General features: G+C 41.4%; 1 protein-coding gene across 4 annotated transcripts in view; it reads right to left on the reverse strand.

Moving 5' to 3' along the window:
- Nucleotides 1-26,943, reverse strand: part of PLEKHM3 (pleckstrin homology domain containing M3) — a 223,753-nt gene that overhangs the window by 14,928 nt on the left and 181,882 nt on the right. For 2 of the 4 annotated variants that reach the window (XM_063645025.1, XM_055290390.2), the window contains exon 7: nucleotides 26,474-26,631. In XM_063645025.1, coding sequence (XP_063501095.1) covers nucleotides 26,474-26,631 — 158 coding nt within the window. Of the gene's footprint in view, nucleotides 1-10,710; nucleotides 11,235-16,237; nucleotides 16,838-26,473; nucleotides 26,632-26,943 lie in introns of those variants that run through there. The other 2 variants (XM_055290391.2, XM_063645026.1) reach the window with 2 other exon arrangements.

Below are 26,943 nucleotides of genomic sequence, written 5' to 3' on the forward strand. Positions count from 1 at the left end.
ACACCACAAGACATGGGACCAGGAAGGGAGGACCGGAGTTCGGCTTCTGTGGATGCTCTTGGGAGCACTCCTAATTATTTGTGTGTGCCCTGACAGACTGGTCCCCTTCTTTGGGATAGGAGCAGGGGAACATCTCCCCCATTTTGGGGCAGCATAAATCTCACTTTGAATTTCAATGAATGCACCATATGCATGCCTGTAATCCCAGCTACTCAGGAGGCTGAGGCAGAAGAATCACTTGAACCCAGCCTGGGTGACAGAGAGAGAACTGCACTCCAGTCTGGGTGACAGAGAGAGACTCTGTCTAAAAAAAAAAAAGAGCACCATGGAATGAGACTATATATTTTATGAACAGTCTTTGACCCAAACATTAGCTTACTGACCCATAGCAAGTGAGGAAGAAGTTCATACCCTAGAAATCTAATAGTCCATCACCAAGAGATAGGCCAGACATGATGCTCTTATTGTAGTTATTGAAACTAGGAAAATGAACCTGCTGCAAACTAGCAGAACTAAATATGTGCAGGGGGAAAAGGTTTGCTTCTCAAATATTATGGCAAAGAAGCAAGAATTCCTGGCTGCAGACAGTTTCCTGTTCTGGAATGCTGATGATGTGAGACCAATTAGAGACAGGCCCAATGGCTTTGTCTGCACCCTTCCAGATTCTAGCTGCACACAGGGAGGTCACAGGAAACTGCTAAAGGCCCCTGCCCCGAGTTGAGGTCACTGAAATGCTTCTGCTGTGTTCACGTTGGGTTCTTCTCCTGCTGTATTTTTATTTTTGGCTCAGGCAATGGCCTCAGATATTTCACTTGGATTGAAATTCAGGCTTCAGTTTGGTTGGATCTCTGACAAGCAAAAGGACAGGCCTGCAGAGCAGGGCAGAGCCTTGGCTGGTTTCCACTCTGCAGAGCCCACAACGAATGGGGTGGGGCTCAGAAATAAGTGCACGTTATCAGGCATGTGAGTGTGGTTTTGCGTATGGCTACTATGCAAGGCACCTCATACAGCCACTAGCTATTATTGGTTTTTCCAAAAAACCAAGATTACTTAAATCTCTTAGCTAAGGAGGGTAGTTACTGGATCCTGGTTATTTAAATGTTTTGGGTTGGTGTTTTCTTTTGTTATTGTGTAAGTAAACATAAGCAAACAATTTGTAATTTGCTTGAATAGGAAATCAGCCAATATAATGTATAGTTTATGCTTCCATGTGGGCCTATATGCTATGCATGTACTTATAGACATACACAGGATACTAGACATTCTAAGGTAAAATGAATTAAATATGATTAATAGGATTAATTTAGCTGTGCCAGGCTAAATTAAGCCATAATTCCAGCACTTTGGGAGGCTGAAGCGGGCAGATTGCCTAAGGTCAGGAGTTCGAGACCAGCCTGGCCAACACGGTGAAACCCCGTTTCTACTAAAAATACAAAAATTAGCTGGCGTGGTGGCTCATGCCTGTAGTCCCACCTACTTCGGAGCCTGAGGCAGGAGAATCGCTTGAATCTGGGAGGCAGAGGTGGCAGTGAGCCAAGATTGCACCACTGCACTCCAGCCTGGGCGACAGAGTGAGACTTCATCTCAATAAAATAAAATAAAATAAAATAAAATTACAAAAGTTCTCCCATTTTTTTTTTTTTGAGATGGAGTCAGGCTAGTCTTGTTCTCCTGACCTCGTGATCTGCCCACCTTGGCCTCCCAAAGTGCTGGGATTACAGGTGTGAGCCACGGCGCCCGGCCAGTTTTTCCTTTTTTTTTTTTTTTTTTTTTTTTTGAGATTAAGTCTCGCTCTGTCGCTCAGGCTGGAGGGCAGTGATGCGATCTTAGCTCACTGCAACCTCCACATCCCGGGTTCAATCGATTCTCCTGCCTTAGCCTCCTGAGTAGCTGGGATTACAGGCGCGTGCCACCACACCCAGCTAATTTTTGTATTTTTAGTAGAGACGAAGTTTCACCATGTTGGTCAGACTGGTCTCAAACTTCTGACCTTGTGATCCGCCCACCTCAGCCTCCCAAAGTGCTGGCATTACAGGCATGAGCCACTGTGCCTGAGTTCTCCCCCACTTTTTTTTTTTTTTTTTTTTTTTTGAGGCAGAGTTTCACTCTTATTGCCCAGGCTGGAAGTGCAGTGGCGTGATCTCGGCTCACTGCAACCTCTGCCTCCTGGGTTCAAGTGATTCTCATGCCTCAGCCTCCCGGGTAGCTGGGATTACAGGCACCCACCACCACGCCTGGCTAATTTTTTGTATTTTTAGTAAGGATGGGGTTTCTCCATGTTGGTCAGGCTGGTCTCAACCTCCCAACATCAGGTGATCCGCCCGCCTCGGCCTCCCAATGGGTGCTGGGATTACAGGCGTGAGCCACCACGCCTGGCCTCCAGTTCTCCCATTTTTATTAAGTCAGTCAGTAAGAAAGTAATAGATATAATGTAATATAATAACTGGAGGTTTATCTGATTCCAGAGCTAGTAAGCCTACTTGATTCCAGTGTTCTCATGTGAATGTGGCCCCTTTTCTATTACTAGCAACTTGGTCCTTTAAGTTACTCAACACATGCCCAGATACCTGCTAAGACCCAAATCTGGGAAGAACAATTGGTATGTCCTGCAATGATCTTTTTATCTGCACTTTAAGCCCCATAGTTAATTAAGGAGAGGTTTTCCCTGACGGCAGCCCACAAAGCATTTGCACTTTTAGTTTGTAAACCAAGTTCAGCTAAATACCTTTGACAAAAGCTTTACTTAAATCTTGGCTTTAAAATAGAATGTAAATAAGGGTTAATTAATTCATTTGTTAATTTTGCTACCCTACTGGGGACATTAACTCACTGCCATCTTTTGTGCAAATGCTTAATCAGTGCTTCTTGCTAACTGGTGGATGGTGACTGAACTTCTCAGTTATATTCTAAGTATGTGTATAAAATTATAATAGATTTGACCTTGATGAAATAGTTTTCTTGGGATAGGGAAAATGGATATTTCTGATGCTTCTAAGTTTTTATTTTAAGGTTCATCTGGTAATTAATATAATTCTCGAGAAACAAATACCCATTTTGGTATTTAGGAAAATCTGTTTAATATTGGACAAAGTAAAGGAACTGATGGAGGATTTAAACATTTCTACCATTTCTGGGAAAAAGCTAGACTGTATTATAATTGTAGCCATAGAGAAATATAAACAAGATAAATGGTTTTCTGTAGAAATTCCTAAAGTCGTTTAAAATGCCTAAGAGCCAAAGGGGTGTTTAGAATTATCTTGCTACATCTAAGATGAAGGGAGTGAATATGAGATTATTAGGCGAATGCAGATTCAAACAAATGATCTTGGTTTATATATGAACTTCTCATGATTTACCAGTCTACCTTCTTAATGTAAAACTGAAACATTTACCTGCCAAGTTTTTGAAGTAAGCCTTTCAAAAAGAACTAATAACGTAACAGGAAGATACGCACCTAAGACTCTGAATGGGACTCACTTGTATTTAACACATGACATTTCAGTTCCTCACAGGACTAAGACACTAAGTACAACCAAAATGAAAAAAAGGTCAAGCATGGGTACATTAGAAAATGCACATTAATGTACATGAATCTAATGTACATTAGAAAATGCACATTAATGTACATAAACCTAATGTACATTAGAAAATGCACATTAATGTACATAAACCTAATGTATATCAGAAAATGCAAAAAGTTGGCCAGGCGTGGTGGCTAATGCCTGTAATCCCAGCTCTCAGGGAGGCAAGAGGCGGGAGGATAGCTTGAGCCCAGGAGTTCAAGACCTGCCTGGGCAATACAGCGAGACCCCGTTCTCCCGAAAAAGAAAAAAAAAAAAAAAAAGACGAAAATGCAAAAAGTCTAGAAGATAAGCCCTATCAAACTTTATGAGCAGCGTGATTAGTTGCTTAGGAATAAGTTACTGGTTATTGATGTAAATTTAGGAGAAAGCCTTTAAATAAAAGACCTAAAGTGTTTTGCCATTACTTTAGATTATTCTCCTATTTGTCTCTCTAAGACAATGCTCTTCAAAGATGGTAACCATAATTTTCTAATACTCAATTTATTCTAGGCTGGTGGTGCTGAAAGTGTGGTCCCTGGACCAAATGCGATGCAGCCAAGCCAGCATCACTAGAGAATTTGTTAGAAAGGCTAATTAGTGGCCAGCACAGTGCCTCACACCTGTAATTCCAGCACTTTTGAGAGGCTGAGGCAGAATGATCCTGCCCAGGAGTTCAGGACCTGGGCAACACAGGGAGATCCCATCTCTACAAAAATAGAAAAAATTTAGCTGGGTATGGTAGTACACACCTGTGGTCCCAGCTACTGGGGAGGCTGAGGTAGGAAGATTGCTTGAGACTGGGAGGTTGAGGCTGCAATGAGCCGTGATGGTGCCACTGCATTTCAGCCTGGGCAACAGAGTGAGACTCTGTCTCTAAATAAATAAATAAATAAAATAAAGGCTAATTATTGGGTCTCCCTCTAGACTTAGTGAATCATAAACTCTGGGCTGGGGCCCAGCAATCTGTGTTTTAACAAGTCCTCCTGGGAATTCTGATGAACACAAAAGTTTGAGAACTACACTTCTAAGTCAATCATTGCTAAGGACAGCAGGGCTCTTATTTTTCATATAATATATTTAAAACAAAAATATGGACTTTGCAAAATGAAAATAGGAGGTGATATTAACTAATGTGGGTTTTGTTTTTTGTTTTAGAGACAGGGTCTTGCTCTGTTGCCCAGGCTGGAGTCCAAGTGTGATCATAGTTCACTGCGGCCTCGAACTGCTGGACTCAAGGGATCCTCCCACCTCAGCCTCCCAAGTATTAATAGCTAGGACTACAAGTGTGTGCCACCACGACTGGCTAATTGAAAAAAAACACTGTTTTTGCAGAGACAAGTTTCTGCTATGTTGCCCCGGCTGGTCTCAAATTCCTGGCCTCAATGGATCTCCTGCCTTGGCCTTCCCATGTGTTGTGATAACAGGTGTAAGCCACCATGCCCAGCCAACTAGTGTTTTTATATAGGGCTTTACATTTCATATCTATTAATATTTTCTCATAACTAATAGGTTAAAATCTAATTTTGCTTTAATTGTAATATGGAGTTGTTCATGTAGTTTTTGGCCATTTGCATATTCTTTCAGTAAATTGGTTCATGTCCTCTGCCCATTTTCTACTGATATTTTACTAATTTTTAAATATATCTTTCATATTAAGGAAATCAATACTTCGTCATGTGTTGAAATTATTTCTCCAAGCTTCCTGTTTATGTTTATCTTTACCTATAGAATTTTAAGCATTTAACACTTTTTATGTTTTTTTTTTTTTTTTTTTTTTTTTTGAGACACAGTCTCTGTCACCCAGGCTGGAATGCAGTAGTGTGATGTCGGCTCACTGCCACCTCCGCCTCCTGGGTTCAAGTGATTCTCATGCCTTAGCCTCTCAGGTACCTGGGATTACAGGTGTGTGCCACCATGCCTGGCTAATTTTTATATTTTTAGTAAAGACAGGGTTTCACCATGTTGGCCAGGCAGGTCTCAAACTCCTGACCTCAAGTGATCCACCTGCTTTGGCTTCCCAAAGTGCTGGGATTACAGACGCCCAGACAACTCTTTATGTATTTAAAAGCATTTTGCTTCCATGGCTTAGAAAGTCCTTTCACACTTTAATATTATAAAAATAATAGGCTGGGCACGGTGGCTCATGCCTGTAATCCCAGCCCTTTGGGAGGCCGAGGTGGGCAGATCACGAGGTCAGGAGTTCGAGACCAGCCTGACCAACATGTGAAACCCCATCTCTACTAAAAATACAAAAATTAGCTGGGCTTGGTGACGTGCACTTGTGATCCCAGCTATTTGGGACGCTGAGGCACGAGAATCGCTTCAATCCGGGAGGCTGAGATCACGCCATTGCACTCCAGCCTGGGTGACAGAGCGAGACTCCATCTCAAAAAAAAAAAAAAAAAAAAAAAAAAAAAAAAAATATATATATATATATATATATATATATATTCACCACCATTTCTTTCTAGTACATTTCTAGTACTCTGTGGGTTTTATTTATTTTTACATTAAAATATTTGATCCACCTAGAATTTATCTTGATGTAAGGAGTATGGGCAGCATTATTTTTCTTTTTCCAAATGGCTAATTAGTTCCCAATTCCTAATATGGAATAATACTTTTTTTGTTCCACCAATTTGCTATGCCACCTTTATCATGTATTAAATTCCCATATTACTTGGGTCTATTTCCATACTTTCTGAATTTTTTGACTCTTTTTTTTTTTTTTTTTTTTTTTTGAGACGGAGTCTTGCTCTGTCTCCCAGGCGGGAGTGCAATGGCCCGATCTCGGCTCACTGCAAGCTCTGCCTCCCGGGTTCATGCCATTCTCCTGCCTCAGCCTCCCGAGTAGCTGGGACTACAGGCGCCCGCCAACACGTCCGGCTAATTTTTTGTATTTTTAGTAGAGATGGGGTTTCACTGTGTTAGCCAGGATGGTCTCGATCTCCTGACCTCGTGATCCGCCCGCCTCGGCCTCCCAAAGTGCTGGGATTACAGGCTTGAGCCACCGCGCCCGGCCTACATTGTTTTACAATACATTTTTATATCTGATAGAAACAGTCTCCCTTCATGTATATAAAACTTTGAGAAGTCAAATTCTATATAATTCTCTATTAAATATACTAGGGAAGTTTACTGCCCTGATCTTTATATTACAGTTTTATTTATAAGGTTTATTTAAAATGAGATGCATCTGTATAATAAAAATCTCAGGTAGTTAAGAACTAATCCTGGCTTTAGATATTGGACGTTCTGAACATCTCAGATGCTTTTCATTTTTATATAAGGATAAAGGCATTGTACAAGTTTGGTGGGTTAAACTAATTAGACTGATTGTTTACATGTTTATAAAATTAGCAAACATGGTTCAATTGTTTAATAATGTATAAACTTTTAATAATTAAAATTACTCTACTTTACATTAACCAAACATGTATTACCTTGGAAATATACTGCAATAATGCTTTCCTCCTGATATATATTAATATTGAAGGAGGGAAGAAGGAGGGAAGGCCCGAACAGCAAAGCATGTTTTAGCAGTCCCTTTCATTCAGTGAGAACATTCGTTGGAACTTTTGTTTCCATTCTGTGTATTGGTAAATGTTGGATGGAACCGATAGTCACAATAATAAGAATAGTTCTGCTGCGTACACAAGCCATAAGCTGATATGTAAGAAGTCACTGAAAACCTTATTTTTTTCAACATCACACATACTCATAAGAGAGAAATATGATATAGAAGGCTAAATAGTAGTATTTCAGCAAAGGAATCTCTCAAAGGGAGCAACAGTCACATTGGGAGGCCAATGTGAGCTTCTAACTTAGGCTGAAACATCAAGCTGTGCTAAGTAAGAACTAAGCTTTTTCTGTTTTATTGAGACAGGGTCTCATTCCATCACCCAGGCTGGAGTGCAGTGGTGTGATCACGGCTCACTGCAACCTCCGCCTCCTGGGCTCAAGTGATCCTCCCTCCCACCTCAGCTACCAGTGTAGCAGAAGCTACAGGTGCACACCACCATAGCTGGCTCATTTTTGTATTTTTTGGAGAGATGGGGTCTCGCCATGTTGCCCAGGCAGGTCTCAAACTCCTAGTCTCAAGTGATCTGCCTGTCTCAGCCTCCCAAAGTGTTGGCCTCCTTTGGCCTCCCAAAGTGTTGAGCCACCGCACCAGGGGCTTTTCCTTTTCATTGTCTTTGGGTAGCAGCCTGCCTGAGCCACCTCCCCAGACCCCTCTCTGAGAAAAAGTGAGGTAACAAACTAATGGGGGGGTTAGCCTGGGAGAAGGAGACTTGAGTACTGCTTGTAGGTACTTTGGAAGTATTAAAGTCCCCCTAACTAGATCTCTCACTTTAAAACAGTATATCTTAAATGTGCTTTCAGGGAAGCCAGAGGAAGGGAAAAGTCATTTTGCTTGCTGCTTTGACATTCACATCATTTCTGTCCCTAAGCCCCTGAGCTGGTGCTTATTTCAAGCACTGCAGGAAAACCACGCTCCGCCCAAGAGGTTGTTACCTCAGGCCTCTGAGCTCATTCCACGCTGCACTCCCTCTCTGACTCCTGTGTCTTCTGCTACCAAGGGAAATTTGCTTGTCTCTTTGCAATCTAGAGTTTGAAGATTTTCTTTCCAATCATTGATATAAATTGCTTTTCCCCCAGTCTTTTCATTTAAATTTCCTTTCTCTCCACCATCAAAGATTCGCTTTCTAGAAAAAAACGTGGAATTCGGGGTGGGAGTGGTGGCTCATGCCTGTAATCCCAGCAATTTGGGAGGCCAGGGCAGGAGGATTGCTTGAGCCCAGGAGTTGGAGACCAGTCTGAGCAACATATTGAGATCTTGTCTCCACAGATAAATTAACCAAGCATGGTGGTGTGCATCTGTAGTCCCAGTTACCTGGGAGGTTGAGGCTAGAGGGTCACCTAAGCCTGGGAGGTGAAGGCTGCAGTGAGCCCTGATAGTGCCATTGCACTCAAGCCTGGGCAACAGAGTAAAACCCTGTCTCAAAAAAAAAAAAAAAGAAAAAAGAAAAAAATAGTAGGACTTAACTCCATTCTCAAAGAATGGTCTTAAGATACTTCAACCTTCCAACTCTCAGAGCCAAACTAGATCTTTCAGTCTAAGTTAAATCAGTTCAAGTTAGTGGCTTCCAATATTTCCAAGGCAGTCTTTGAACCAGGTTCATTATTTGTGTACTCTATTATGCTACTGGTTTTATAAAATAACAATTCACACATTTATTTTTCATATGAATTACTTTTTAATGCTATCTTCCCTTGTTTTCTCATCAAAAGGCTACAAAATTCTTCCCATTAAATGTGGTGGTGATGATCCCAACTACACATCAACCACCACAAGTGAGACTAGTTAAAGGTAAGTGGCAGAGTCCTTTACCCCGCAGGTTGGTTTGTGGGTTCCCCAGATTTCAGGGCTACTGCTGTGACAACAGGGTAGGGCGGAAAGGGTACTGCTCTGGGATTCAGCAGCCTGAATCTTCCAGTAGCTCCAGGTGTGGTTTGGAGGGGGATTCCGGCCTTCAAGGAGGTGGGAGACATGGGCAGACTATTGCTAAGCTCCCCCTGGCTTTACAAAGGTTCTGGCTCTGGTATAATTTTATACAGAGGGTTAACATGGGCTGCACCTTTCTCTCTATTTTAAGTGCTCTGAAAGCATCAGGAGCTGAAAAGATAATTATTAATGGTAGCTGTAGATAGTTGTGAAGATGTTTCCTGAGGTAGCATTGTTAAGTGTTTTAAATATTCAGAATCCTGCAGGGGCTTAGTAAAAGTGTGATAATATACATTAGATACTTAAAAAAGATTTTTTTAAAGACAAATTTAATGAGGTATTACTATCTGTACTCCTATAATTAGTTGTATGAAAGAAGTCTTAAAAATAACAAACATGTATTGACAAAACCAAGATACTATTGTACCCTTTGTAATTCTAAAGCATAGAACAGTTCATTTCAGAACATACTGCTCAGTCTGAAAAGTCAACACATTTTGTTTGGAAAGGTAAATACTCCTTCTCTGCCCTATTGTGTGTTCAGGTTACTTATTTACAGTCCCATGGGGAAGAAAAAGCACATGCTAAAAACCAACCTAAAAGATGTTTTGAAAATGAAATTATCTGAGTAGCTTAGCAAAGCTCACATTTTTTACATCATCTCTCTCCTGACATTAAAGTCTCCATTGACCCAGTAAAACACATCTGTCTCTAACATATGCTAAGAAAGTTAGCCATCACTCAATAAAGTCACATATCTCGGTAATGCCTACTTAAATAATGAATTTCCTGAAATCACTTTAAAAGCCATTTAAAAGAAAATATGTTAATAACTACAGATTATAGTTAAAATTACAGAATAAAGCAAACTCTCTATTCATTCATGAATTATTTATTGAGCAGTTACTAAGTGTTGTCTTAGATGGAGCAGTGAGCAAAATATAAAAAGTCTATTTCCTTACATTATTTCAAAACGGTGGACTGAACTGCAGTTTAGATTTGTATCTAAATCCCTTTGGGTAAACAGAATAAAAATCAGCCAACTTTACTGAAAACATCATGACAAACTATCAAACACAAATACAAAATGCTGAGCAATGGAGCGGAAGCAAAGATCTTACTCCTTTTGTCAATAAAAGCTTAAAACAGTGCCATATGCCTGGTATGAAGGTCCAGCGGAGTGGTGGCTTGTCAAAGATCACACAAGTTAGTGGCTAGGAACGACATCAAGACTTCTTTGTTCCTAGTCCAGTGATCTTTTTGTTTTCTGTTTTTGAGATGGGGTCTTGCTCTGTCACCCAGGCTGGAGTGCAGTGGTGCGATCTCGGCTCACTGCAACCTCTGCCTCCTAGGTTTAAGCAGTTCTCTGCCTCAGCCTCCCAAGTAGCTGGGAGTACAGGCACCCGCCACCACACCCGGCTAATTTTTGTATTTTTAGTAGAGATGGGGTTTCATCATATTGGGTATGTAATGTATGTGTATTTGAGTCCAGATGAGGTCATAATCCAGGTATTTAGTCTGTTTGTGCAAGGACTCACAAAAACCAAGGCCGAGCAAATAGGAAGCCACGGGGAAAGCCCAGCTTCTGGGCAGTGCTTCTCTCCCCTTCTCCTCCGGAGTTTTGTTCCACCTGCCCCCGTCCCCGCCCCTTCCCCACCAAAAAATTTTGCCTAAACACTTAACATGAAAGTCTCTTTCAAAAAGTGACAAACTACAACTGGTTCCTCAGAAAAATGAAAGAGTCTTTGTAAGGTTACTGACACATCTGGGGCTTGATGGTTTTTAGGCAGGTAAGTAAGTGACAACTTTAGGCAAACTCCTGACCTCATGATCCACCAGGCTTGGCCTCCCAAAGTGCTGGGATTACAGGCGTGAGCCACTGCACCTGGCCCAATGATCTTTTTATGGACTGGCCTGCCTGTGTTTATTCGATGGATCTTAATGATTTTAGAGCCAATTAAAATTTTTTTCCTCTAGCCTGGGCAACATGGTGAAACCCCATCTCTACAAAAAAATACAAAAATTATCTGGGCGTGGTGGAGAGCATCTGTAGTCACAGCTACTTGGCAGGCTGAGGTGAGAGGATCGTCTGAGCCTGGGAGGCAGAGGTTGCAGCAAGCCAAGATGGTGCCACTGTACTCCAGCCTGGATGACAGAGCCAGATCCTGTCTCAAAAAAAAAAAAAAATTTTTTTTTTTTCTTTAAAAGTACCCATTAATACAAATTTATAGATTAAATGTGACTATTTTTCTGGTTCTGATACAATATGATAAAAAATGCTGGATATAAAATTATATATTCAATATGATTCCAACTTTAAAAATACCTATGTGTAGAAAAAATAGAGAAATGGAGAATATTTTCTTTAATTTTCTGTACTTTTCAAATTTTCTATAATATCAATTAATTTTATAGTTAGAAAGTTAAAATGAGTTAAACGATGAACATTTCCCCTTTAAACAGCAAAAAATTAAGCTGACTGAAATGCTTAAAGCTAAGATGATCAACACAATATTAACCAGATACCTAACTAGAAGCTTGGTAAGAAATGTGTCTAGGTGACAGCCATCTATTCAAGTGACCAAATGGCCTCAAAACACAATGGTGGCTTCAGCAGCTAGGATTGTGTTTATAAATGCACCATATTTATCAAGTGGCTTAATGGCATAAAGGGTCAGGTCAGCCCTGAGGTTTTCACAAAAGTCTCAGCAATGTTAGCAGACACTCTGAAACATTTCGACATATGAATGCAGAAGCCACCAGGCCAAGGTGAAATGTTATTTACCAAGTTACTCTTTGACCAAAGTTTAAAATCCAGAAAAATTAGCATTGTGCTGAAGAGTTTTCATTAAAGAAAACTGTCATTGACACAATAAACACATTAAAGAGTGGGCAGTCAGAGCTGAAGAAGGGTCAAATTCCATCTGGGGAGTCATCACCCTGCCTCTGCCATGCACAAGACATGTGAGCTGTCTGGGCTTCAAGTTTCCCACCCCCAAAATGTCTAAAGGGTCCCCACAGTCCCTTCTATCTCTGTTAGCTTATAATTCTAAAACACAAGCGAGAGTCTGGTCCTCCACCATTGGTATTAGAGAACCACTGACAAAGTTCCTCAAAATGTTCCTCTTCAATACCAGAGAAAGAAAAGAACGATTAGAAACAAACAGCTCCTCCAAAAAGGTACTCTACAGAGGAGCACAAGTTTCCTTTAGCTGCTTCTAGGATCCTACACCTCACTGCAATACTCACTGAGTGGCTGCTTCCCAAGAAAAGCCACAGAAAGGAAATATCATTAAAAAATGGCATATACATTGGGGGAAGCTGCTCCCTCCCTGAAGCCCGGCCTAGCCAAGGCTGTTGTTCTCTATTGTTGAACAGGATGTAACAAGACTGCCAAGCGCAGCCCACAAAACTGCTAATTAGGTGCCCTGACAGTGTTTGTTTTGGAACCATTTACCAACAAAGGAATGTGTCAGGCTGATTAGGGAGAAAAGGGTATGTAATGTATGTGTATTTGAGTCCAGATGAGGGCATAATCCAGGTATTTAGTCTGTTTGTGCAAGGACTCACAAAAACCAAGGCCGAGCAAATAGGAAGCCACGGGGAAAGCCCAGCTTCTGGGCAGTGCTTCTCTCCCCTTCTCCTCCGGGGTTTTGTTCCACCTGCCCCCGTCCCCGCCCCTTCCCCACCAAAAAATTTTGCCTAAACACTTAACATGAAAGTCTCTTTCAAAAAGTGACAAACTACAACTGGTTCCTCAGAAAAATGAAAGAGTCTTTGTAAGGTTACTGACACATCTGGGGCTTGATGGTTTTTTGGCAGGTAAGTAAGTGACAACTTTAGGCAAAATCATCTCCACATTCAGCCTCCATGGAGCTTTCTCCATGTACTGTGCCCAGGGGGCAAATCTAAGGATAACAGGGCAACAGAAAACACAGCTCTTGATGGACTGATTGTTCAAGCTGTGCTGAGAACAATTACGCATCTCAGCATCATCTATGGGAAGAAGTAGTTTCACATTTTATAATAAAGCAGGTTCCTTCTTTTTAAACAAGTCTTTATAAGGTTTGAGTACAATTAGGCATTTGAAGCTTCATGTGTACATGAGGTTTAAAGACGGGAAGAAAGTGCCAAGGCAAAGAACAAAGTCCATGCCCCAACAAGTTTAGGTCCTCAGGAGCAGAGTGGTATGGATTGTAGTGAAACACAAAATGACAAAGACCAATTCAAAACGTTGAGCGTGTTGGGAGGAGTCTCCTTGTTCTTCAGGACAAGCTGGACATTTCTGAAGTCTGGCCAGATGGATGAAAGCAATGGGGCTTGGACTAAGTTTCATGGGAGGCCGCCTTTTTTGGTAAGATTACCTGACAAAATAGATTTTAAAAATGAAAAAGCAGATAAACCCTGTTAGAAGCTCATCTGCTAAGCACTTTTCCCTGAGGCTGATGTTTGTTCTCAAGACTGATGTAGAAAATATTCTTTAAATGTGTGCAGATTGGCTGGGTGTGGTGGCTCATGCCTGTAATCTCAGCACTTTGGGAGGCTGAGGCGGGCGGATCACTGAAGGCCAGGAGTTTGAGACCAGCCTGGTCAACATGGCGAAACCCTGTCTGTACTAAAAACACAAAAACTAGCCGGGCATGGTGGTGCACACTTGTAATCCCAGCTACTCAGGGGGCTAAGGCAGGATAATCGCTTGAACCCGGGAGGTGGAGGTTGCAGTGAGCCGAGATCCTGCCACTGCACTCCAGCCTGGGCCACAGAGCGAGACTCTGTCTCAAAAAAAAAAAAAAAAAAAGTGTACAGACTAGATGTAGTAGCAGAGTATGCTAACTCAAGTGGTAAGCGGGTAAGATTTTCGTGTTAATAAGTTCAATGCCCTGTGTGCCACCATTATTTCTTAGAAGAGGGGATGGAGTGGTCAACTACTTGTGCACAAAGAAAAACTGGCAAGCAATGCTCAACCTACACCTCTGGATTCCAATGCTTTAAAAAACAACCCTTTTTAGAAGAGTAACCACAGAGCTGCCGATGCCCTAACACAGGAAGAACACCTCCTCTGATGCCTTCCCTGGTGTTAGTGAATGTTGCTGACCAAGGCAGGCTTATGCTCTCATCAGTGAAACACCTTAAATGGTATGTCAATTGCTTCAACCTTATATAGAAAGCTGTAGTGTTACCTCAGACTTGTGTTATGCTCCTCTATCTTTGGAGGTATTTTATATTCCCTTAACTAATTAGTTTATTTAAAAAACGTTGTCAGTGTTCTTATGAATGCATATATACTTAGGCAAGCTTAAACCAAACAGTAAGTATTTATGTAATGCTTAGTCCATTTCGTGTTGGTAAAACAGAATACCTGAGATAGGGAAACATTTTTTAAAAAGTTTATTTGGCTCCTGATTCTGGAGGCTGGGAGGTCTAGGAAACATGGCACTGGCATCTGCTCAGCTTTTGGTGAGGCCTCGAGCTGCGTCACAAATGGCAGGGAAGTGGAAGGGGAAGCAGGCACGCGGAAAAGGACCAAACACAGGAGGGAACTCGCTTTCTAGCAACCCCATATCACCAAACTAACCCATTCCCTCCAGAACTCATCCATTCCTGTCAGAAGGAGATTAATCCATTTTAATGACCTCATCACCTCTTAAAGGCACCACCTCCCTACACCTCTACGCTGGGGACCAAGCTTCAACAAGATTTTCTGGGGACACACCATATTCAAACCATAGCAAATGCCTACCAGATGGAGGATACCAACGTCAGTTTTCAGTAGAATCTTCTCATAGAATATTCACATTTAAATACAGTGCCAAGTGGCATAAAGGTCATAAAGTCTTTAAGTACAATGTTCTTCATAGTGAAAAACCTAGGAGGATGACTTACATGTCACATGAAAAACTCAGAAAGCCAAATGGACAGGACAGAAATGATGGAACTGATTTATCACAGTTGGTTTATTTTCTAAGTCCCATGTTAAAAATGCACGCTGAGTGTTTTTAAGATGAAGTGTTTATGTACTTGTAATCTCGAAGCATTTCAAGATTCAGAAATAGCATCTTCGCAGAAATGTAGAAAGCAGGATTGTCTTCTTAACAGCATTAGGAAAGGGATCTTAATAATGAGAGAAGATTAGGGATGTATAAAGATGTCAGAAAGAAAGCTGCATAGGAGGCAATTTAAGGATTAAAAAAAAATCTAAGTCCTGGGTCATTTTGTGGATTTATGTGACTTTTTTGCTTTTATATTCATTGTTTTCCCTTAAATTGTAGAGCAGTGTCAGCCTAATCTTCTGATTTGTAATTCTTTTTTTTTTTTTTTTTTTGAGACGGAGTCTCGCTCTCACCCAGGCTGGAGTGCAGTGGCGCGATCTCGGCTCACTGCAAGCTCCGCCTCCCGGGTTCACGCCATTCTCCTGCCTCAGCCTCTCCGAGTAGCTGGGACTACAGGCGCCCGCCACCACGCCCGGCTAATTTTTTGTATTTTTAGTAGAGACAGGGTTTCACCGTGGTCTCGATCTCCTGACCTCATGATCCGCCCGCCTCGGCCTCCCAAAGTGCTGGGATTACAAGCGTGAGCCACCGCGGCCGGCCTTGATTTGTAATTCTTAAAAGTTAGAGCCCTTCCTGGCCAGGCACGGTGGCTCACACCTGTAATCCCAGCACTTTGGGAGGCCGAGGTGGGTGGACCACGAGGTCACAAGATCGAGACCAGCCTGACCAACATGGTGAAACCCTGTCTCTACTAAAAATACAAAAATTAGCTGGGCGTGGTGGCATGCGCCTGTAATCCCAGCTACTCAGGAGGCTGAGGCAGGAGAATTGCTTGAACCTGGGAAGCGGAGGTTGCAGTGAGCCGAGATCGCGCCACTGCACTCCAGCCTGGTGACGGAGCGAGACTCCATCTCAAAAAAAAAAAAAAAAAGTTAGAGCCCTTCCTTCTTATTCTCAATCAAGGAGGGCATGTTTCGTCATTTCTATTTTTTTTTTTTTTTTTTTTTGAGACAGAGTCTTGCTCTTTCCCAGGCTGGAGTGCAGTGGCGCGATCTCTGCTCACTGCAAGCTCCGCCTCCCGGGCTCACACCTGTAGCTGGGACTACAGGCGCCCACCACCACGCCCGGCTAATTTTTTTTGTATTTTTAGTAGAGACGGGGTTTCACTGTGTTAGCCAGGAAGGTCTCGATCTCCTGACCTTGTGATCCGCCTGCCTGGGCCTCCCAAAGTGCTGGGATTACAGGCGTGAGCCACCGCACCTGGCCTTCTATCTTTTTAGGACGTGGAATTTTATCATTGTTTTGTCAAAATGTTTATCTCTCCCAAGGCTGTGCTTTCCTTGTAGTCCTCTAGGAGGATAAATCCTGGATTAGGCTTTAGTAAAGCAGTTTTATAATTCAGGATATTCTTATTGTATTTAAAAATCTTGCAATCTGGGCTTTAGGGTTTTTCTATTTAGGTTAAAGAGTGGTATGTATTTAATTTGTGTTTGAGGCTGGGTGCAGTGGCTCACACCTGTAATCCCAGCACTTTGGGAAGCCGAGGCGGAGGCGGATCACCTGAGGTTAGGAGTTTGACACCAGCCTGGCCAGCATGATGAAACCCAGTCTCTACTAAAAATACAAAAAAACTAGCGGGGCATGGTGGTGGGTACCTGTAATCCCAGATACACCGGAGGCTGAGTCAGGAGAATTGCTTGAACCCAGGAGGCAGAGGTTGCAGTGAGCTGAGGTTGCGCCATTGCACCCCAGCCTGGGCAACAAGAGTGAAACTCCATCTCAAAAAAAAAAAAAAAAATGTGTTTGAGAAGAAAGAATATCTCAAGGTAAAACTGTCAGCATTATCTTCTGAATGGAGGGGAGGTTGCTTTGGTGCAACAAACAGGGGTTTGCCTATGGAAGTCTGGTTTAGGCAGATCCTCAGCTTCACAGGTACCCCTTGCTGAACCTGACCTGCCAAGGGATGCATAGGAGGTGGAAGCTCTGCTGTTGTCTCCACAACAGTACTTTGGCCATTTTACAGAAGAAAGGCATATCTTTCCCCTAAACCAATCTAATCATGGCTTACTGCTCCGAGTGTAAAGACTCCCAAGGCAGCAAATAAAATGACATTTCAAAATAGCAGTTTTGGAGAAGACTTCTTTAATGACAGAGGTACATAATTTTTTCAAACTGATTTTAGGGGGTACATGGCAAAATGTTTTGAAGACTACAGGTACAGAAAGAGCAGTAAGATATAATGGAAAAAACATGGATTTTGGAGTCAGATGTATTTGGATTCAAGTTTTGGCCTTATCTCTAGGGCCAAGTTAATTGCCTTCTCTGAACCTAGGTTTCTTCATTATTAAAACGGAAGTAATACTATTTCCTCAGAGGACTGGCAGAAAAATTAGATAAGATATGTAAGTTGCTGGCACTAGTATTAATAAATGTTAGTGCCATTCCCTTACAATCCCAGCACCTTCTCTATATCTGTCAGAGGTGGGATCCTAAAAATTAATACTAAGGGTATATTTTCAAATTATATAGTCATGAAACTTCCTCCTGCATAATGATTAATTTAAAGAGGAAAAGAAAGCCTGAAGGAGTTGACGAATGTTTGCTATATAGTCATAATCAAATGAACACGTTAAAACTGAGTATATTCTAGTACTGAAGAACATAAATCAGTGACTCAGGTTCAACGCAGAGCTCCCTCATACAGAAGGAACAACAGACACTGGGGACTCAAAAGAGGGGAGGGAGGCAGGGAAAGGCTGAAAAACTTCCTGTGGGTACCCTGTTCACTACATAGGTGATGGGATCAATGAAAACCCAAACCTCAGCATCAGGCCACATATCCTTGTAATAAATCTACATACAGGTCTCCGAATCTAAAATTTAAAAAGCAAAAAAAGAAAAAAAAAAACCCAAACCTAAAAAACACAGAGCTCCCTAATATTTTTAGAAACTGTGGAACTTCTTCCTCACTCAACATGCACATCACTTCTGTGGATGATGGAGCCCTTCTGGGAGCTCCAGGTCCACCCCTCTACTGTGCTCCTCCCACACTTTCATAGAACTGCCTACTGGCCTGTCTGTCCCTACTAAACTCAACTATTTGTGAGCAAGTAGCATGCTGTGTTCACTGTTGTCTCCAGAACCTAGCCCAATGCACACACATGGTATGCTCAATAAATTATTTATTAGGGTCAGGATCACGTTTGTAATCCCAGCACTTTCAGAGGCTGAGGCGGGTGGATCACCAGGAGTTCGAGACCAGCCTGTCCAACATGGTGAAACCCCGTCTCTACTAAAAATACAAAATTAGCCGAGTGTGGTTGCACATGCCTGTAATCCCAGCTACTTGGGAGGCTGAGGCAGGAGAATCGCTTGAACCTGGGAGGCAGAGGTTGCAGTGAGCTGAGATCACACCATTGCACTCCAGCTTGGGCAACAAGAGTGAAACTTCGTCTCAAAAAAAAAAAAAATAATTTATTAAAAGTACAGGGCTGGGTGTGGTGGCTCACCTATAATCCCAGCACTTTGGGAGGCTGAGGTGGGCGGATCACCTGAGGTCAGGAGTTTGAGACCAGCCTGGCCAGCATGGTGAAACTCTGTCTCTACTAAAAATACAAAAATTAGCCAGGTGTGGTGGCGGGTGCCTGTAATCCCAGCTACTCAGGAGGCTGAGGCAGGAGAATCACTTGAACCCAGGAGGTGGAGGTTGCAGTGAGCCGAGATCGTGCCACTGCACTCCAGCCTTGGCGACCCAGCAAGTTGACAAACGAACAAACAAACTAGTACAAATTGTTCTTATGCTTGTTAATTTTTTTTTTTTTTTGACAAAGTCTTACTCTGTTGCCCAGGCTGGAGTGCAGTGGCACGATCTTGGTTCACTGCAGCCTCCGCCTGCTGAGTTTGAGCGATTCTCATGGCTCAGCCTTCCAAGTAGCTGGGATTACAGGTGTGTGCCACCATGCCCAGCTAATTTTTGTATTTTTATTAGAGGTGGAGTTTCACCATGTTGGCCAGGTTGGTCTTGAACTTCTGACCTCAAGTGATCCAAGTCCTGCCTAGGCCTCCCAAAGTGCTGGGATTACAGGCATGAGCCACCGCGCCCGGCCCTGAATTTTTTTTTTTAACTGAACTGTAATTATGCTATTCAAGTGATATTTGGACCTGAAAGGACATTAAGTATATTTCTGAGGACATAAAAATGCCAAATTTAGCAGGATGGTCAAGGGTATGTGGTAACAAATTCACTAAATACCTTATTTCTAAAATTTTTACATACAGATTTTATTTCAAACATATGCAAAAGTAGAGAGAATAGTATAACAAATCCCTGTGTACCTATCACCTAGCTGCCACAATTATTAATACATGGAAATTTCTTTCACCTGTATCATCCCCCTACCCCATCATCAGATTATCCTCAAGCAAATCCCAGACATCATATTACTTAATCCATAAAGATTTCAGTTACACTGAGATTTTAAATTTTACTATTCAAATTTATTTTTATTTATCACATTTATTTATTTAAAACATTTTTATAGACATGTTTTGAATCAGCAACTCCGTATTTCTGACTAAAATTTTCCTTTAATAAATTTTTTATTAGTGTTTCTTTTTGCCTTTTCACAGGGTTGTATAAACCACTCTTGGTGTTTAACTGGAAACTGAACACCAAGAGAAAGCTCAACAGGTTTCTGAAAAGTGTTAACCTGGAATTCCAGGAAAGCTGGTCAATATTCCTTCTGACTCAGACATTTGTACAGGCTTAGAGAACTGCATCTGATCAAGGAAGAAGGAGGATTCTCCATAGTTTTTACTACTGAGTAAAGGCCCCTATGAACCTAGACATATGCTAATGTGGTTATTTTGGTGAGAGTCCAGCATCTTAACTATGACCACAGCTACCTTAGAGGAGTGATTCTTTTTTCTAGGGTGATTCGTAATCATATGGAGTCCTTGAAGATACAGATTCTGGAGTTTTAAAAGCCAAGTCTCACAAAAGATTCTGATGTACAGTCAGAGGACAGCACTCTGCCCCAGTCAAGGCACAAGTCCAGGAACTGAGGGCTTTAAAAATGTATGCAAAACCCAGTGCCTAGATCTCAGTTTCTAATGTCTTTCTTTAACAAAAAAACCATGGCTCCTTGGACACATGTCTGTTCCTAGGATTAGGGCAGGAAATAAGTAAGATGAGCCTGGTGCATCTGGTAGTGGCGGAAAGTAACGAAATGCTGAAGACCAAACCAAACCAAAAACAACTACCCCCCAGCAAAAATCCCATAATGGGTGGGGTATGTCAAGGGAACAAAGGAGCCTACTGAGAGCTTGAATGGCCAAAGCTGGGGCAGTCTGAACAATAAAATATAGTACTGGACTGTAACCCAAAGTATAAATGAACTATGCACAAGTTCATACTGATATAAATAAACAACTGAAAAAAATAAGTGAGGAAGAGACAGATCTCCCATGTGGAAGGATTCTAAATAACTTTATCCATACTTGGCTCCCAAGGAGGTGGAACATAACTCCCCACTCCTTAAGTGTGGGCTACACATAGTGACTTCCTTCCAAAGGGAACAGCATGGAAAGAGGGGGAGGAAGAGGAACTTCATGGTGGAGCAACCTGACACAAACACTACAGTGATGTCATGTTGATCGTATGTTCCCTTGATATGATGTGATGAAAATGGCACTACCTCTATGGCCTTCCTCCCCAAACCCATAAAACCGACTCTACACATAAGAAAAACATCAGGCCTATCCAACAGAGATATTCTATAAAATACTGACCAGTACTCCTCAGAACTGTCAAGGTCATCAAAAACAAGGTCTGAGAAACTGTCACACCCAAGAGGAGCCTAGGGAGGTGTGACAACTAAATATAATGTGGTATCCCGGAACAGAAGAAGGATATTAGGTGAAAACTAAGGAAATCTGAAAAAACTATGGACTTTAGCTACTAATAATGTATCAATATTGGTTCATTAATTGTAACAAATGTACTATACTAACGTAAAATATTAATAGGGGAAACTGAGTGTGTGGTATATGGGAACTCTGTACTATTTCTGTGATTTCTCTGTGAATCTAAAATTGTTCCAATAAGGCTTATAAAAATTGTTCATCTTTGGCCGGGCGCGGTGGCTCACGCTTGTAATCCCAGCACTTTGGGAGGCCGAGGCGGGTGGATCACGAGGTCAGGAGATCGAGACCACGGTGAAACCCCATCTCTACTAAAAATACAAAAAATTAGCCGGGCATGGTGGCGGGCGCCTGTAGTCCCAGCTACTCGGAGAGGCTGAGGCAGGAGAATGGCATGAACCCGGGAAGCGGAGCTTGCAGTGAGCCGAGATTGCGCCACTGCACTCCAGCCTGGGCGACAGAGCGAGACTCTGTCTCAAAAAAAAAAAAAAAAAAAAATTGTTCATCTTTGATCTTAGAGTCAACTGTTCAGCTGAACAATTTTTAAATTTTTATTAATAATAGACTATTTTTTAGAATAGTTTTAGATTAAGAGGAAAATTGGGCAGAGTTCCCATATACCACCCCACCACCACCTGTTGTGTTTTCTTTATTAACAACATTTTGCAATCCTGTGATACATTTGTTACAAAATTAGTGAGCCAATATTGATATATCATTACTAACTAAAGTCCGCCATTTAAGTTAAGGCTCACTCTGTGATGTATGAAACCATAGGTTCTGACAAATGTATAATGTCATGTATACAACACTGAAGCATCATACAGAATAGTTCTACTGTCCTACAAATCTCCTGTGCTTCACCTAGTCATCCCTTCCCAGCCACCAAATCCCTGTAACCACTGATCTTTTTACTGTCTGTATAGTTTTGTCTTTTCCAAAATGTCATATAGTTGGAATCGTATAGTACGTAGCCTTCTCAGAATGGCTTTGCTCACTTGTGATACATGTTTAGGTTTCCTCCATGTCTCTTTGTGGCCTGACAGCTCACTTCTTTTGTTGCTGAATAATATTCCATTGTATGGATATGCCACAGTTTTGGCTGCTTCCAGTTTTCAGTGATTATGAATAAAGCTGCCATAAACATCCATATGCATGCTTTTGTGTGGATATAAGTTATCAACTTGTGTTATTTCAAGGTATTTTGTTTAATGTCCAAATATTTTGGGATTTTCCAGGTATCTTTGTTATTGATTTCTAGTTTAATTTCATTATGGTTTAAGAATCATACTTTGCATGATTTCTACTCTTTTAAATTTGTTCAGATTTTTTTTTAATGGCCCAGAATGTGGTCTCTCGGTAACTGTTCCATGCGACCTTGAGAAGAATGTATATTTTGTTGTTGTTTAATGAAGTATTCTAGAGATGTGAATTAGATCCAGTTAATTGACAGTGCTGTTGAGTTTAACTATATGCTTAGTGATTTTCTGTCTGTTGGACCTGTCAGTTATGGACAGAGAAATGTTGAAGGCTCTAACTATAACAATAAACTTGTCTCTCTCTTCTTTCAGTTCCATCAGTTTTTGTCTTACATATTTTGACTCTATTCATACATTAAGGATTGTTACATCTTTTTGGAGAACTGACCCATCCTTATCCTTGCAGATTCTTCCTCTCCAATCTTCATTCTAAAAATGAATCTGGACACTCTTTGTTACCTGATATGTTGGAGTTTGGCAATGTTTTTTTTTTGCAACTCTAGTATCTCATTATGAATATCTCACTCTGGATATCTCATTCTGGAGATAAAGGTAGTGAGTGAAAGTTTGGTATTATTCCTTTCAATATTCCATAGCATTCACTGGTGAAACCATCTGGCCTCTCTGTGGGAACATTTCAAAATTACTAATTCAATTTCTTTACTTGTTTTAGGTTTATTCATATTTCTACTTCTTGTTGAGTCAGTTTTGGTAATTTGTCTTTCTAGTTATTTGTCCATTTCATCTAAATTTGTCTAATTTGTTGGTATAATGTTGTTTATAATACTCTTTTATAATTCTTTTAATTTCTGTACCTCTTTTCATTCCTGATTTTGGCAATTTGTATCTTCTCTTTTGATTTCTTGATCAGGGTAGCTAAAAGGTTGTTAACTTTGTTGATCTCTCAAAGATTCAACTTGTGATTTTTCTGTTTACTATTTCATTGATATCTGCTCTAATCTTTATTCTTTCCTTCCTTCTGCTTGCTTTGGATTTAGTTTGCTCTTTTTTTATCTAGTTTTTTAAGGTGAAATTTCAGGATATTGATTTGAGAGCTTTCTTCTTTTCTGATACAGGTATTTATGGTCATAAATTTCATTCTAAGTGCTACTTTAGCTGTTTTTTATATATTTTATATTTCATTTTCATTCATTTCAAAATATTTTAAAATTGCCCTTGTGCATCCTTCTTTGACCCATGAGTTGCTTAGAAATATATTGTCTAATTTCCAAATATTTTGGGGTTTCATATATATATGTGTGTGTGTCTGTGTGTGTGTGTGTGTGTGTGTATATATATATATTTTTTTTTTTTTTTTTTTTTTTTTGAGATGAAGTCTCACTCTGTTGCCCAGGCTGGAGTGCAGTGGTGTGATCTTGGCTCACTGCAACCTCTGCCTCCTGGGTTTAAGTGATTCTCCTGCTTCAGCCTCCCAAGTAGCTGGGATTACAGGTGTGCGCCACCACGCCTAACTAATCATATTTTTTTCTACTGTGAATCTTTAATTCCATGTGCCAGAGAACACACTTGGTATAGTCTCAAAATTAATTGAGACTTGTTTTGTGGCCCAGCATATGATTTATTCAGTTAGAAGCATTTAGAAATTCTTTACTAAACATGCTTTTTTTTTTTTTTTGAGACAGTTTTGCTGTTGCCCAGCCTGGAGTGCAGTGAGTGGCATGATCTCTGCTCACTGCAACCTTGGCTTCCGGGTTCAAGTGATTCCTGTGCCTCAGCCTCCTGAGTAGCTGGCATTACAGGAATTTGCCACCACGCCCAGCAAATCTTTGTATTTTTAGTAGAGATGAGGTTTTGCCACGTTGGTCAGGCTGGTCTCAAACTCTTGTCCTCAAGTGATCCACCCACCTGTGCCTCCCAAAGCGCTGGGATTATAGGTGTGAGCCACCGTGCCCAGTCATTAAACATATTTTATTGCAATATAATTCACGTACCATAAAACTCACCCCTTTAAAGTATACAATTCACTAATTTTTAGTGTAGTCACAAGACCATGCAACCATTACCACAATCTAATTCCAGAACATTTTCATCACCCCAAAAAGAAACCTATACCCATGAGTAGTAACTCCTTTTCCTCCTTCCCCCAAGCCCTAGACAACCACTAATCTACTCTCTGTCTCTATGGATTTGCCTATTTTGGACATTTCATATAAATAGAATCTGTAATATGTGGTTTGTGTCTGGCTTCTTTCCGTTAGCATGTTTTCAATGTTAATACATGTTGCAGCATGTATCAGTACATTTTTTCTTTTCTTTTTTTTTTTTTGAGATGGAGTTTTGCTCTTGTTGCCCAGGCTGGAGTGCAATGGCGCAATCTCTGGCTTACTGAAACCTCTGCCTCCCTGGTTCAAGCAATTCTCCTGCCTCAGCCTCCTGAGCAGCTGGGATTACATGCATGTGCCACCACATCTGGCTAATTTTGTATTTTTAGTATAGACGGGGTTTCTCCGTGTTGGTCAGGGTGGTCTCGAACTCCCAACCTCAGGTGATCTGCCTGCCTCAGACTCCCAAAGTGCTGGGATTACAGGCGTGAGCCACCACGCCCGGCTACTTTTTTTCTTTTTATAGCTGAATAATTTTCCATTGTCTGGATATACTACATTTTGTTTATCCATTCATCAGTTGATAGACAATTGTTTCTACTTTTTAGCTATTATGAATGCTGCTGCTATGAACATTTGTGTACAAGTTTTATGTGGTATGCATTTTGTTTTTTTTTTTAGATAGAGTCTTGCTGTGTTGCCCAGGCTGGAGTGCAGTGGCGTAATCTCAGCTTACTATAGCCTCTGCCTCCTGGGTTCAAGTGATTCTCCTGCCTCAGCCTCCTGAGTAGCTGGGGTTACAGGTGCCTGCCACCATGCCCGGCTAATTTTTGTATCTTTAGTAGAGACGGGGTTTCACCATGTTGGCCAGGCTGGTCTTGAACCCCTGACCTCAGTGATCCACCTGCCTCGGCCTCCCAAAGTGCTGGGATTACAGGCGTGAGCCACCATGCCCAGCCTGGCATACATTTTTTAGAGGTAGCTAATCTCTAGGCTATGGGCTAAGTTACTGTTCACCAGTGTCTTCTAATTTTACTCCCAGTGGTTCGTCCAGTTTGGGCCTTCCTCTGAGACTGCAGTTTCCCACTGCCTCTCACTTGGCCACAAAAAGGCTGTGAGGAGTTTCCTCCCTTTAAGAGGTAGCTAATCTCTAGGCTATATAAGCTCTATAAGCTAAGTACCTGCTCAGGAAACTGGAGGCTGAACTCTGCCTCTGCCTCTGTGTGTGTGTGTGTGTGTGTGTGTGTGTGTGTGTGTGTATCTGCATGTCTATGTGTTTATATGTCTGTTTTTCTGTGTCTGTTTTTCTGTGTGTGGGCCAACCCAATTCCTGCATGTTTACAAATAGTCTTTACGTTTTAGGAGAGGCTAAACGGGCTGAGTCAACTCTCAATATGTTAGCTCTAACCTACATGCTTCAACTCTCCCTGGCTACATGCCTTACCTTCTGTTCTGAACCACAGTATAAGTGAGCCCTGCAGGGTGGGAAATGAGCCATGACATTCATGCCCAAAGAGGCCAGTGCACACACATACCGTGTAGATTTCTATTACGCTTTTGGGATGAAAGGAAAAGTAATATGTATCATTTTGTGAATCATCCATCAATCCATGGATGTGATGATGCCCAAATATTACTTTGGTTAGAAAAATCATCCCACATAAACTCCCATTTTTCTCTCCTTTGGATCCTAAAACTTTCATCACTCCACTGCAGTGCATGCATCTGCGGAGAAAAGCACATGGCCAGGCAGCAGCTGCTCACCAGTGTCCTCTAGTTTTACCCCTGGCGGTCGGTCCAGTTTGGGCCTTCCTCTGAGAATGCAGTTTCCCACTGCCTATCATTTGGCTCTGAAGAAATTATTAAGATGCTTCCTCCCCAGTCTTCATTCTAAAATTGAACCTGAACACTCTCTATTACCTAATAAGGCAGAGTTCGGCAATGTTTCTTTGCAGCTCTGTTATCTCATTCTGGATAAAGGTAGCGAGGTAAGGGGTGGAAATAAATACAGGAAACCAAAGGGGGAAACATGTTCTCCAAGGACAAGGAAAACCTGATCCAGGGTAAGAGACAGAGATACAGTACTTGACTAAAAGTTGGCCTGATTTAGCCAAAGAAAATGGCATATTACACATTCGGGTGTTCTTTTATGAAATAAGATATTCTGTACCTGCTTGTTGAAATATCCTCAAAAGGGTAGAGGATCTCTCCATTGTTACAGATTTCGCAGATGAACCCCTTCTGGCTACAAAGACTGCAGCTGTACACGTGTGAGGTGGCAAATTTAATGACCTTGCCCAAGAATGGAGCCAGCTTTCCCTCTATTACCTGCAGAAAGAGAAATGGGACAGGGAAGCACATTTATTGAGAACAGAAGTCTTGTACACACAGGAAAGGAAAGGAATTTCTTTCCTTTACACAACAGGAAAACCTCTAATTATAATTTCTCAGCAACTCTGAGGAAGAAAAGACATAGTAGTTTTGCTCCAAAAGAACTTTCTTGTTTAAACCACTGGAGGTTGTAAATTAAGATGCTGAAACTTCTTTTGTATTCCTCTTGCTTTGTAGTGTAGTGTAGAAGACTAAGGCCCAACAAATGGGGAACCCTGCATGGACAGACCAACTTCACAGTTAGGGTGT

The sequence above is a fragment of the Symphalangus syndactylus genome, chromosome 8 (assembly GCF_028878055.3).
Source record: "Symphalangus syndactylus isolate Jambi chromosome 8, NHGRI_mSymSyn1-v2.1_pri, whole genome shotgun sequence".
NCBI classification, from domain to species: domain Eukaryota; kingdom Metazoa; phylum Chordata; class Mammalia; order Primates; family Hylobatidae; genus Symphalangus; species Symphalangus syndactylus.